At 45.6% G+C, this 13,471-nt stretch overlaps 1 protein-coding gene across 1 annotated transcript; it reads right to left on the reverse strand.

Annotated features, from left to right (window-relative positions):
* Positions 1 to 2,619: 2,619 nt before the first annotated feature.
* On the reverse strand, positions 2,620 to 12,022 carry LOC131555889 (ephrin type-A receptor 7-like). Its single transcript, XM_058802192.1, has 4 exons — positions 11,803 to 12,022; positions 7,724 to 7,788; positions 2,867 to 3,536; positions 2,620 to 2,777 (listed from the first exon to the last, which is right to left on the reverse strand). The coding sequence occupies exons 1-4, from the start codon at positions 11,897 to 11,899 to the stop codon at positions 2,710 to 2,712; spliced, it is 900 nt and encodes a 299-aa protein (XP_058658175.1). The 5' UTR covers positions 11,900 to 12,022; the 3' UTR covers positions 2,620 to 2,709.
* Positions 12,023 to 13,471: the final 1,449 nt, after the last annotated feature.

Genomic DNA, 13,471 nt, shown 5'->3' on the forward strand with positions numbered 1-13,471 from the left:
TCTTTGGCACTTGTACAGTGAGAAGTAATCAGCGTACATTCAAAAGGAAAAAAAAAAGAATAAAAACTCAGTTTGAAAGATCAAGCAATGAAGAGGGAACACAGGGGACCTTATTTTCCAGGTTACGTGTTTCACCACTCACTATTGTTTTCTTCCTTATCCTTCCAAGCACTACAAGTTACTTACATTCATTAAAAAAAAATAAAAATAAATGCATCCAGTGCAGAGTTGTGTATAAATCAAAATTCAATTGTTTTAGTATCTGAACTCAATAAATTTCACAAACAGGAGAGGACCTGTATGCAAAAGGAACACATTATTCAATCACAGACAGCCAATCAAGCTAGCATAACACAAATGAAAATCCCTGCTGAGTTACAGGCTGAAGAGATATTTGGAACTACAATGTGGTCATCTACTTCTGCCTTTGCTACAACAGATAAGGTATTATTCTGTATCTTTAAAAGACAATCCTACTGTGCTAATTCAGCAGAGCTTTAGCAAGTGTGAGAGAAGAATCACAGACTCTGTGCCCATCCTGACAGAGCACAATACTTTCTGCCCTGAGTAGTCCCAAAGAAGTCACACAGCATGCCAGGTACAAAGTATTTGCAGAAGTGAGCCCTCAGACAGGGCTACAAAAGCTCTGGGTTAAGGAAGCACACACCAACTTGCTTCCTCTTGATCTGTTACACAGCTTGACAGTAACAGATAGCCAGTTGCATTAGTGTCAATGTACAGATAAGTTTCTCTCAATATCTGTCACAAAAAACAGACGCCGTATCAGTGTGCCAGCTGCATTATCGGTCACTACATAGCTGATCATACTCAATAACATCCTCAGCCCAGACAGGACACGCAGACACAATTACAAGCGTGTGCCACCGTCACCCAGATCGGTCTGACTCGGAGCTGCCGCCTCGGCACGCACTCGACGAGCGCCTGCCCGCCACCTTTTCCCTCTCCAACACATTAGCCTGCCTCAATATGGGGCCAGAGTTTGTTTTGAAACTCTTTACAGGATCACTGAAAGAAAAGAGGAAAAATACCATAAATGATCCCCTGGACTGCTTCCAGAGTAGCGTGTTCTCCTAGCGATTGCTTTGGAAGCAAGCCAAAAATAGGAAATGTTCTTGCAAATGAGCACGCCACCAGGCTCAAGTACAAGTTATCATTTAATTCTTTTGTCAACATCAGCGCGGTTAGAAATTAGGAAGCCTGTTCAAAAAACAGGTTACTTGAATTCCAGTCACCAAACATCAATTTCTTCTCTATCTATCCCTGCCATGCTCACTCAGCTCATGTCCCCCACTCCTTCCTAACATACACGGGTTTTTTTGGGATATTTTCTCTCCCTTATTGAAAGTCAAATAAAATTAGTATATTAATTACATCAAAGATAACTAGGTCTGTAATCAAGAGCAAATTAGCTAAAAAAAGGAAAAAAATCAGTCACTCAGAAAAAAAATCTAAAACCTCAACACAGACTTCTACAGGACACAGCACTTAATATTTTTAACAGACCTCTAATACAGTCTACTGAACAGTTTTGCCAGGGCAGTTTTTCACATTACAATTACTCCTAATGAGATCACCCTCTGCAGTGTTTAAGACTTCATCCTTTCCCAACAGAACAATGAAAGATTTGTGTGGAGCTACAAAGACCTCAGATCAACTCCACTCACTTCACCTTCTCCTGAATTTCCTCATAGGAACTCGTCAAAAGCAGAACTGTGTTTTTTCATGTGGACAAACTATTAATAAAGAGACTCATTTACTTTTTTTTAGGATGTCCCAAATCCTCTACAGTTTCTGAAGTCCTCATCAGACTGAGGCACCTCAGACTTAGCGAGCACTGCCAGCTTTGTTTTTGAGATGATGTAAATTTCTCCTGTTCAGAGATTTGTGGGGGCTCTTCAACTTTTTCACTTACAGTATTTCTCATCAACTAACATCTGCCTATCTTGCAATAAACAAATGGTGATAGAACTCCTTGTATCATCTTGTGATAAAAATGATAGACCTTGTACCAAACAAACTGCAGATTCTCTTGTTCTCACTGGAAGTAAAGACAATAAAATATTTTTCTCATGCTAAGCAGAAATGTCTTATGCCTATAGCCCCAGTAACAGCAAGGCTAGGGGTAAGTGTAATTCTAGGAACATGGTTAACTGAATTAGTCTTGAATCAGGAAATACAACTCTGTACTGCAAGTCTCTGATCTGCTAGTATTTTAAAATGATCACGGTGATTCAACTGAAAGCCAAAAATTTAGAGTGAGTTTTGTGCAAAAAAAAATAATAGAAAGGATATCATACTTTATTCTGAAAATCTGATATTCTATTTGAAATATCTGTCTTGCATTTAGTTTTACACACTTGACACAAACCTCTAGCCCAGTTTTGATTTTGGGTATATTCTTCGCCTTACTAACCACACCCATTTTGTCTACTACATCCATTTTAGCTTCCTTATAATTATGTGAAAGAACAAACTGTTTACCTACTCATACCTGACGTGATTGCTACAATGTTCTGCGATAGGTATGATTTACTCAGCCTTACCAAAAGGTACAAGAAACACATTAATCAGTTAATAATTTTAGTCCCAAACCTATCTTTATACTTAGGACTTCAACTTTTTCTTTAAATTTAAAACTGCATTGTGCAACCACTGATTTTCATAATCAGACAGACTGACTGATTTAGATTAACCAGCGTGAACTTCACAGATTGAGGATCTGAAGACTTTAAAAGCAGACTGATGATGCATTTCTCCTTAAAAAAAGAAAAAAAAAATAAAAAACACAACATAAAAATCTGGTAGATCATGACCTACAATTTACAGCAAGTTGTGGTTTACTTACGTTCACATGTGTCTCCTTTCTGCTGGTATCCTGCTTTGCAGATACACTTTCCAATAGGCACTAACCACTCTCCCTCCGCGCTACAGTGCATCTTCGGCGAGTTCTCCGCCTCCTCCTCCGCGCTGCTGACACAAGTTCCTCGCACTTCAACTAAAGAGGAAAACTCTGAGCCAGTCACTGTGTCAGGAAAAATAGCTAAGTTCTCAATGATGGACCAGCACTTCTTGTAGTAGACTTTGACAGAGACCAAAGCAATGCAGGCCCCTACGTCCTGAAACGCAAGATAGAATCCTTTTTTGGACAAAGGTCCAATTTCTCTCACCTCTGTGTTAAGTTTCATTTTTCTCTCCCCAAGATCACCCTGGGTAAAACTTTCATCTGCTGCAATAGTGTCTATTTTTACATATTGGTTTTCTCGGATACTCCTGCCAGTGTCGTAGTCTGTTTCATAATAATACAAGTTAAAAGTTTCTTTACAAGTCCCCAGAACTCCAGGAAGACTGTTACAATCCCTCAGAGTGAATTTCAGTTCTACAAAAATCCTTTGTGCATTGCTTTTTGCAATCCAGTTAGTCCGAAGCCAGTTGTTTTGGTTTGATTCCATCACCTGGCATACCTGGTATGTTCTTATAGGAGTGTAGTTTTCATCCAGTCCACTAATTTCTTCCCACTAAAATGATAACAAACAGTTAGTAGTAAACAAGAAGTATGTCACCAGTTGTAACTACTGAGTATTTAAAAAAGTTTCGCACAACTCACATTTCCCTTCTTTTTAACAGTAAGTTGTTAAGAATACTGTTAAGCACCTAAATGAAGAAAATATACGTTAATGCAGGAGTAGGCTCTCTCTCCCTTCATGTCTTTCCCACATACAACTTCTAAAAATCATTGTCATATCATGGGCATAGTTGAAATGGGCTTCAGAAAAGGCTGTTTAGCATACCAAGCTCTGATTTCACCCTGCACTCACACACATTTCTTTGATGTCACAATGGTTTTTGAGTGAGCAAAGACCAAAAGGTGTGAGGCAGCTTCTCTTCCAAAGAAACCTAATGTCAGTGAAATCTTAGAAACTGAAATTACTTAGCATTAAAGTACATAAAACTCGTGCATATACAGCTTCCAGTGAAACTTGCAGTTGTATAGAAAGCATGGGATCAGGTCCTGAAACTCATGAGTGAGATGATTCTCACCCCCTGTGATCGAAATGGCATAGAAAGAGGGCAAGAGAAAATTGACAGAATTAAAATTCTGAAAGAAAGAAAACATTTTAGTCGTCTCCCTTTCTTTCAGTGTACCTTCTGCTTTATTTACAAACTGAAAACGTAAGTAAGCCACTGTTTGTCCAGGGGCTGCAACCCTATTAGAAGGGGCAAACTTCATTTAGCTGGGAGTTCCAATGAACCATGAGACTACATACAGAATTACAAACAACCTGTATGACTGAAAGCTCTCTGGTTCAAAGCCTGAGTTTTGTTGATTCTCTCTCTTTAAGTTACCAACTGTATAACGAGCTGGTAAGCCTTTAACAATCCCAGAGTCTTTAACAGCCTTTGGTAGCGTGGGAATTTGCACCTACAGCAATGGCAAACCTTCCACTGAAATCAACCAGGCAGATCTGCCCAGGTGTAACCAAAACAATCCTCCTCTCTCACCTTTTTTCACATTTCTCGTAACATTTCAGTGCCTGCAGAAACTGCAGCTGTAGTAAATTAGAGGAGGGGGGTGAGCTATCGTCACCCCAGGATACAGGCAGCCATGACTTCTCTGGATGGCACTCAGCCCTCTGGCCCTGTGTCAATAATGCACTTAAGCTCACGCTTAAGATCAGTGACTGTACTTATGAGCTTAATGGTAAGCACATGCTTAAGTGCTTTGTGGGACTCGTACAGTCGGCACCTCTGCAGGAGAGAGCATCCACTGACATTCCTCATGCCGGCAACCAAGCACGGAAGGCATTGGCTTCCCCGATCAGGAGCCACACAGTGCACATTACTCTGCAAGCCTATTTGACAGCAAATGAGACCATTTTCACGTTGTTGTCTGTTTCAGGAAAAAACAGATGTGGCTGAATTGATGCTGGAAGTTATCACCACAAAATATGTCACAGCTACAGATGCTGAAATGCACAGAAGTTGTAAATATCAAAGCGCATTTCAAGGACCTACAGTTAATATAGATGAGATATATACAGTGTTATATATTATATGCATATGGAATTAAATTATTGAAATAGATTATTAAATGCTCATGGAGTTAACCGAAGTGATTGCATATGGAACAGTATTAACCTCTGAACAAAAGAATGTCCATCTTCATAACAGATTTATTAGAGTTGAATGAGTAATTTCTTTCACCTCTATGAGAGCTAGAAAAAACAGGACCCTGGACTGAGAGGGTTTTGGCTAGATTACGATAATAAAAAACATCTCCCCATTAAAAAAAAAAATCCCATCAAGATGACAAAAAAGGCATAAAGCCTAAAATTTTGCCAGGTAATGCTATGTCCTTTGAGGTTTCTTTGAGATGGTTTTGGGGTTTTTTTTGTTTTATATTTTATCTTGTGCAAGCAATCTTCCCTTAAAACACCAAGCCAGATTCTTCAAGGAGCTATTCAGTAAGACAATGCATTCCATCTTTGACATGAAAGTGACTCTCATGCATCACACAACAAACTCTGTCTCCTTGAGTTTTGATGTAGATTGCTCCACCAAAACAAATTCCCATTTCTCCTCAAAAAAACCAACAAACAAACAAAAAAAGGCAACAAACAAAATACATTTTACAAAATCAACCTAGTCTTCGTAATACAACGCAAATGAGTTTTCTCAGAGTCAAAATCCTACTACATGAGACTAGCTGGCATCAAAGAGATTCTTATTTTTACAGTCAAGGAAAATAATACATTTCACACAAGAACCACTACTTTTTCTGATCCCTAGCATTAAGCACTGGAACTATTTTTCCATATTTTGCCAAAGCAAAAAAATTAGGGAAATGTGATTTTGATGCAATTATGCAATCAGAGTGTCTGCAGTACTTCAAGATGTTTTCACCTATGGCAGGTGAGGTCACCATTCATTGAAGTTTTCTTATAGTGAACAATTTCACAGAAAGAAAACTCCACTTTTCTTTGTCTTACTGCAAAATATGGTGCTATACATGCAAATCTGTTTGAATATGCCCTGTTCTATTGGTTTCAATTTATGGTATTTTAACTTCTTCGTTATCCTAACAGCATTAAATGTAGCATTTGCAGTTGAATGAGGCATTTAACGAGTGTCTGACTGATATATTCTCTACTGTGATTAAGCAGTAGTTTCTTTCAAAATTTTCTGTGCTCATTCCCATGAAGTCTTTATTGCATAGTAAATAATTCAGTAATTAAAATTATAAAAACATTTATTTTCAAAATTACATTATTAAAATGGTACTTTTATGTTAATTCACAGACAACTTTTTCTGAACACTTCCACACATGCAAATCTAGCAATTAGTTTTAATTCACTTTTAATTTGTTATTGAAATTCACTTCTACCTCTGAAACTCGCTTTTCACTATTTGTTGAACAGGACTCTCCTTTCATCTTTCAGTATGATGATGTGCAACACGTGCTGACATGCCTTTCATTATCTACAGGTTAGCTTAATATAAGTGCCACCAAGGTAATCTTCCAAACTCCTCTGGCAAAGGCTTTAATCAGTGCAAAACCCTAATGCTGAGGTTATTGGCCATCATACACACTGAGCCCGTGTTTCATTCCCTCTGAAGTCCTTAGATTAGTTCCCAGTTTATGCTTGTATTGATACTACAATCTTGCTTTTAAAGAAAGACACTTCCACGTTTTCATTCTTCTTATTTAAAGGATTTGTTACACTTTTATATCCCTACTCACACTTCACGCTCTTCTGGCTCCAGATTTCTTAATGAACTGCAGATTAAGGGACTGATCCCCCAAGTTCTTGTTCATGCAAGGCATCACAACAGATTCAGCAAGATTGTGCCCATGAGCAAGAACTGTCCATGTAATTTATGACTTGTCAGACTAAGTTCATGTAGGACTGAGTTAAGATAGGACAATATATCCATTATATCTTTCTGAAAATGTTCTTCCTCAAGGCTTGAGGAAGTTTTTATAACACTTTTAATTCAGACTGAAAGCAGGATTTTCCAACTTTACATATATAATAAATAAGACAACCAAACTGATGTTTCTAAACATCTCATTTTTATAATGGTGTAATTTACAATGGTACATTTAATAGAATGCCAAAAGATTAATTTGTACACAAGCTGGAGGTGGCCTTAACCACATAATTCATGCCTAGTTCCAGATATCAAGCTCCTCAAGGCTTGGGGATGTTTCAAGTTCGGAATGTCATTTCAAACACATCTGCAGTATAAATATTTTTATTTTAGAGCACTTCAATCTGTGCTATTCAATTACAAAGAAAACATCGTAAACAAATTTATGATCACCCATTCTACAGAAAATGAAAAACATATTTTTAGAAAGTTTCCACACAGAAGCAGATCTGTTGTTAGTAAGGGAAGAAAAAAAAAGTGATTTAAAATACTGTGTTACAAATATACAGTGTAATCCTTTGTACAGCACAAAGAAATACACTACAAAACAAAAAAGTAACAAAAGTTTCCAAAGAGCCACTTGCTTTTAATTGGCTTGTACATTTGTACAGTGTAACCTGAAGTTTCATTCTAAAAATGAAGAAACCATAAACACTTGGTATGATTACTGAGAGAAATATGAGGGGGAACTAGTTTAAAGCAGGTCTTTCAACCGCTTCAATAAACTGACTACTCATCTTTAGGAAATTAAGTTTTGCCTGCAGTACTTACCCCATTGGGAGGAGAGGAAATCCATTCCAACTCTGTCTGTTGTGCTTTAGAGTCCAGCAGTATTACTAAAAAAAGGAAAAAAAATGAAAATCCACAGCTTGTTAAACAACACGAGGGGATTTAAAACTAAGGAACAAAAGACAAATTTTAAAAAGTGATAGAATTAACATAATTTTTGTACGGATTAATATTTCTTTTTCCTATTGTTAAAAAAATTAGCTGCAACACCAACTAGCTATTTATTTGTAAACAGACAAATGATTGTCTACCATTCACATAGAAGCAGATACACATATCTGCTTATACATAAGAGTAAATACATAAATCTTTTCAATTTCATTGCTTAAAACAAAGTGAGGGGTTTTTAGTGCTCTGAAGTGCTATTAATCAGTCATTAAGATGCATGCTCCCTCCCTCTCCTTTTTCATAAGGACATTTTCCATATGCTGGTCATTACAATCAGCTTAAAGCACACAGACATTTCAACACATTTCCAAGCTGTTTTATACAGGACCAGTCTATACCTCGCTGAGAGTCACATTGAAAAAGCAATGATCTTTTTTGAGTGTCAAAACGAAAATACTTTCACAAGTATTTTTATTTCACAGGTAATAGCAATAATTCTGCAAATAAATGACAACCAGGAATACAGAAAATAAAAGACTCTGCAATTACACCTTGCATACACAAAATCAGACTAATTCACTTTATGGTAATAGCATCCTAAAATCTTCACATTATAGTGACATTTATATGCAGAAAGACATCAGTTCTAGCAGCACCACAACTATTTTCAGCTAAATGTAACCCTACCTCCAAAAGTGGTTAATCACAGCCCAATAAACCAGCTCTTTAGTAGCATTCCTAATTTGAAGCTACTCCATATACCTTTAGCTAATAGGCTATTTATAACTTCATACACAGCATTTCTGTGCTGTCTAAGATATTTAGATGTGTGACTTAAGACTGTAACTTGAAGCAACTTTTGCAGGTCTAACAAAGCAGTTTTAATTCTAGCTTTGGCCCTTTCTCCAAGGAGAATTTAATACAAAATTACAGCGAATTACTAAAAAGATGCCTAAAAATTCATTCAGCAATACATGGAATGTTAGCTGAACACAAAAAGGTAGCTTCAAGGCCTGTATTTCAGTAATGAAGTGGAACTACTCATTAAGGAAGTTTGATAGTCTCCCTCTAGAAAGATTACCTGCTTATGTCATTAAGGTTGGATTCAAGGGGCTTTACTTTGTAACACTTTCTATAGAAAAGCAGGTGGTGTATGCGGCGGCTTGTTAAACAAGAACATTTATAATGGTCCTGGAAAAAAAAGGTACCACCAAAAATTTAACCGTTTCAGCACCAGCAGGCTACGGCTGCAATTCATTATACTTTTTATTTGGCAGTAATTCTCCATCACGTAGCAACGGGTGAGCACATCAAAGAAAAGATAACAAGCAAACAAAACAAACAAAAGAAAACTCACAAAGAAACAAACAAAAAGAAACCCCAACACAGAAACCCCTGCTCAGCAAACACCCCTTGTAAAGAAATCGTGGCGTTCCTTCTGGCATCCAGAGTTACCGGGGAAGAGCTTCCCAAGACAGCGGCTGCTCCCTGCGCGGGGCGACCCGCGGCTGTCACGGCTCGTTCAGCAGCGCGGGGAGCGATGCGGGGGACGGCGCCGCGCCCCCCGCCGGCAGCCGCCGGGGCTCCGCAGCGTCCCGCGCAGGCAGCGCACCGGGAGCGCACCGGGAGCGCACCGGGAGCGCACCGGGAGCGCACCGGGGCTCTGCGCGCTCCCTCCGCGGGAACCTGCGGAGCGCCAGAGGAGGCGGAGAGGCGGCGGGCGAAGCGCGGCTGCGGGCAATGGGCTCAGCGGGGCTCCGGCAGGCGGGGAGCAGCGGCCTCTCGCCTCCGCGGGGAGCCGCGCTGGGGCTCCGGCGCTGCGCGGAGCTGCGCGCAGGCGGCCGCGCCCCCGCGCCGAGGAGCGGGGCTTGGTGGCCGAGCCGCAGCGGAGCTCCGGTCCCGCGGCCGCCCGCGCCACAGCCCCGACAGCCGCGGCTTTGGAGGAAGCGCCCGGGACAGCGGCCCCAGAAGGGAGCCCCGAGCTCCCGCAGGCACGGAGCGAAGGGACAGACATCCCGCCCAGCTCCCCGTGTCCGCGCTGGACCCGAGGGTGCTGGCCGCTGGCAGAGGGCTCCGCAGGTACCGCGGTCACTTTCTCGGTTAGAGAGACAGACGGGCCCTACCCCGTTCCTCTCTAGCATCTCACCGCGGCTTCTACTGAGCTACAGAAAGGAAACTCGGAAAACTTTCCAGCCTTTTACCCCTCCCATCCCTTTTCCGTACCCAGCGGGGAGAGGTAGGAAACCACGCGGGGCTGCTGCCACCACCGGCGGGGCCGGCGGTGAAGCTGCAAAGTTACTTTTTTGTTGTTGTTGTTTTGTTTTGGGTTTGTTTTGTTGTTTTTGGTTTTTTTTTTTAACTCGCTCTTTTTTCCGCGAGAGTTTTCTGCGCTTGCAGCAGGTAGCCGCTATCAATCCCTGTCTGCCGCTCGCCCCCTCCTGACCCTCCTTTGGCTAGGTGATTTTCCCCGAATATACAGACATTATACACGCACGCTCATAGGTATAGATGCCTATATAACCATCCACCACGTATAACACAGGAAAAGCCGGGATAGGCTACCAGTGGGAAGCTCCGGCACGGAGCAAGCCCTTCGAAGGGCAGAGCGGGGCAGGCAGCCCGCACCCTCCCCGTCCACCGCCCGGCGCTTCTCCTCTCCCCACCCCATGGCTACTGCTTAGTGCTCTCCGCGGGAGGGTTTCTGTGCTTCACAGCCCCTCCGAATAAACTTCCGAAATGCTGCCACGGAAAGGCTCCTTCTTCTTTCCCTCTCTAATCTCGCCATCGACTTCGTCTTTTAAGGGCAGAGTACATTTTAATTGAGGGATTTTTTAAAGCTCCAAATGATATTTTATTGCATGCCAGAGGTTTAATGAAAAATACTGACGCATCCAGCTGAGGGGGGGGGAGGGAACCCCAAACGCATACATATGCAGAGGCACCGAAAATGCCCTGCCTTCCCCTTCCCATGTCATGTCGTGTGTGTCTTCATTTCCCCCCCCCCCGAAGATGGAGACGGACCTTCGCCTTCGTCTGTCAAGCGCGAGCAGGGCGCTCCTTTAAAGCATTTCGGATTTTCTCAGCGTGAAAAAAGAGACTCCCAGATGGGCTTTGTGAATTGATTTTAAACACCTCCATCAGGCTCTGATACAAAACTGACTGATTTGTCTCCGTGCGCGGGGGAAACAAATGTGCGGGGTGCGCCTTACACAGATACCAGTATAGGACTGACGAGAACGGGGAAGCTCCGTTGTGCTACGCAGAGGGTGTAAGAAGCCTAAACCTCTCTCCAGCGATGCCGGGGGAGAGCACACACACTGCAGGCACACTAAGCCGGGCCGTATGTATCCTCTAAATACATGTCCAGCCTGCACGGCTGGGACGTGCCCAAGGGCACCCCGATGCTCCTGTCCGCGGTGTGTGCCCGGCCCCGCTGAGCCGGAGCGCTGCAGGCCCCCGGCGGGGAGCGCCCCGCAGCCCCAGCCCCGCGCTCTGCCTTGCCTCCTACCGAGCGTCCCGAGCCCTGGAACTCGGCCCTCAGCCCCTGCCCAGGGAGCGGCGAGGCAAGCCGCCCTCCCCGCATCTCCTCGGCAGGAGCAGGGCTGGCACGGGAGAGCGACGCTCCCCGGCACGGATACCCGGGATACCCGGGCCGGGAGCTCTCCCAGTCCCGTTCCTCCCATCACGTGCGAATGCCTCGCAAACCTCATTCCTGGGAGCAAAGGCAGTTGTCCCGGTCCCTCACACATACACACGCACAGCCCCCAGTGAATGCCGTGCTTTTTTCTCCCCCCCACCTCACTAAAAAGTCTTTTTTATTTATTTTTTTTCCTGAGAGGGGGGCTGATAAGCAGCTGGCAGGGGCAGAAAGATCCCCTACTGACCCATCAAACAGACTCCGTGGGCAAAAGCAATAAATAAGCTCAAACTTTTTGTTTTCCGCATCACCTTACCTTCTTTTGCAGCCTGTGCCTCCCCCGTGTGTGCAAAGCGGAACAGCCAGACGGAGCACAAAATAATCCAAGAAGGGAGCCTACTTTGGAAAGCCATGGTGCAGGAGCGGGGTGATTTTATATTTCTAGCTCTCTATTCCTAGACACTGCCACTGCCGCCGCTTGGTGGGTGCTAGAGGACGGTGGAGAATTTGCTGTGCTAGTCTGTGGCTCGGCGCTCCCTCCCTCCAGGCTGCCTTTCTCTCTTTCGCCTCCTTCGCCTCCGCGCCGCTGCCCGGCTCCCGCACCGGGCCGGCCGCCCGCCAGCCCCGACTGCAGCCCGGCCGCCCGCGCCGCGCGCCGATAATATCAATGAGGGCAAGGGGGCGGGGCCTCAGCGGTGGAGCGGCCCGTCCCTCAACGTGACTGACAGCGCCTTCTGACCAATCAGCAGCAGCTATCGGCGGTCGGCGGGCCGAACCGCCCCCTGAGTCGCCGCGGGCAGGAGGGCGTGGCCAGCGGCGCTGGCCAATGAGCGCGCGGCGGTGTCGGGTGTCCGCCGGTGCCGGGGAGCCGCGGGCTGCAGCGCCGGGACGGAGAGGCTGAGGCGCGAGCGGGGCGCCGAGCCCGGGCGGCTGCCGGCGCTGTCCCGCACGCCTGGGAGCGGCTGCCCGGAGCGTCCTGCGAGCGAGGGGACACCCGAGCATCCCTCCCCTGGGGTTCCCTGTGCTCTCCCCGTGTCGCAGCCGCCGGGGTAGCGAGGGAGAGGTGTCCCGGCCAGGTCCGGCCTCTGTCCGAAGCCGAGCAGCCACCGGCAGGTCCCCGCGCTGCTCCTGCGCGGTGCCCGCCCGTGGCCGGGCTGAGCGCGCACCTGGGTCGCTGCCACAGAAAGGGAAACTTGGGCAGAAGCTGCGGGATGGTTCCCCGAGACAGCCCTGCCACGACAGCCAAGTTCCTCGGGGCTGACATCACTGGGGATCCCTTCCCTCTGTTGCGTTCGTGTTTTCCGCCCCGTGTCTCCGGTTTGCCCCAGATATGAAGAACAGGTTAATGGCAATATAGATATTGTGTGGGGAGGGAAAGGAGCGGCTGCTTCCCCCCTGCCCTCTCCGAGTGTAACCTGAAGCGCGTGTAATCCTCTAACAATGAGACAAATAGGAGGGGGAGGGAAAAGAAAAAAAAGTGAAACCCGAGGGGGAGAGGAACTTGCCAAATCTCTCTTGTCAGGGCTCATCCTGCGGACTGGGAGAGCTTTTGCCGGGGATCCATCACGCCCCCACCCCTCCGCTTTCCTTTCTGCGAACCCACGCCTCGCTCCTTCGGAGTGAGACAACTGCGGGACACACACAAGAACTTACCGCTCCCCCCCGAAGGAGGCCGCGGAGCGGAGCGCGGCGCCTCGGTGCGAGCGCTCCTCTCCCGGGCCGCGCCGGGGCCGGGGCCGCGCAGCCCCCGCGGCGAGAGGCGAGAGGCGGCGGCCCCGGCTGCGCTCCCCGCTCCGCGCCCCCTGCTCGGCCCCCGCCTCCTCCGCCTCTGTCCCGCGCAACCTCCCTGGGGCCGGTGCCGAGCGGCATGGACCGCGGTTTGTGCTGCCCCGCTAAAGGTGCATGGTCGTGTCCTTTCGAAGGATAGACGCTGCGATGTAAACAGAATTAGTGACTGTCGTCTCGGAAGCAAGCGAAGGCAGCGA

This window comes from Ammospiza caudacuta, chromosome 3, assembly GCF_027887145.1.
Source record: "Ammospiza caudacuta isolate bAmmCau1 chromosome 3, bAmmCau1.pri, whole genome shotgun sequence".
In the NCBI taxonomy this organism is placed as follows: domain Eukaryota; kingdom Metazoa; phylum Chordata; class Aves; order Passeriformes; family Passerellidae; genus Ammospiza; species Ammospiza caudacuta.

What these genes read in the sequence shown, in the direction of transcription:
- LOC131555889 (XM_058802192.1), bottom strand. Translation starts at nt 11,899, where the DNA reads ATGGCTTTCCAAAGTAGGCTCCCTTCTTGGATTATTTTGTGCTCCGTC. An exon ending in TTTCCTCTCCTCCCAATGGG is followed by an intron (nt 3,537 to 7,723) that starts GTAAGTACTGCA and finishes TTATCATTTTAG; the next exon opens with TGGGAAGAAATTAGTGGACT. An exon ending in GAAAGGAGACACATGTGAAC is followed by an intron (nt 2,778 to 2,866) that starts GTAAGTAAACCA and finishes TCTTTTTTTAAG; the next exon opens with GAGAAATGCATCATCAGTCT.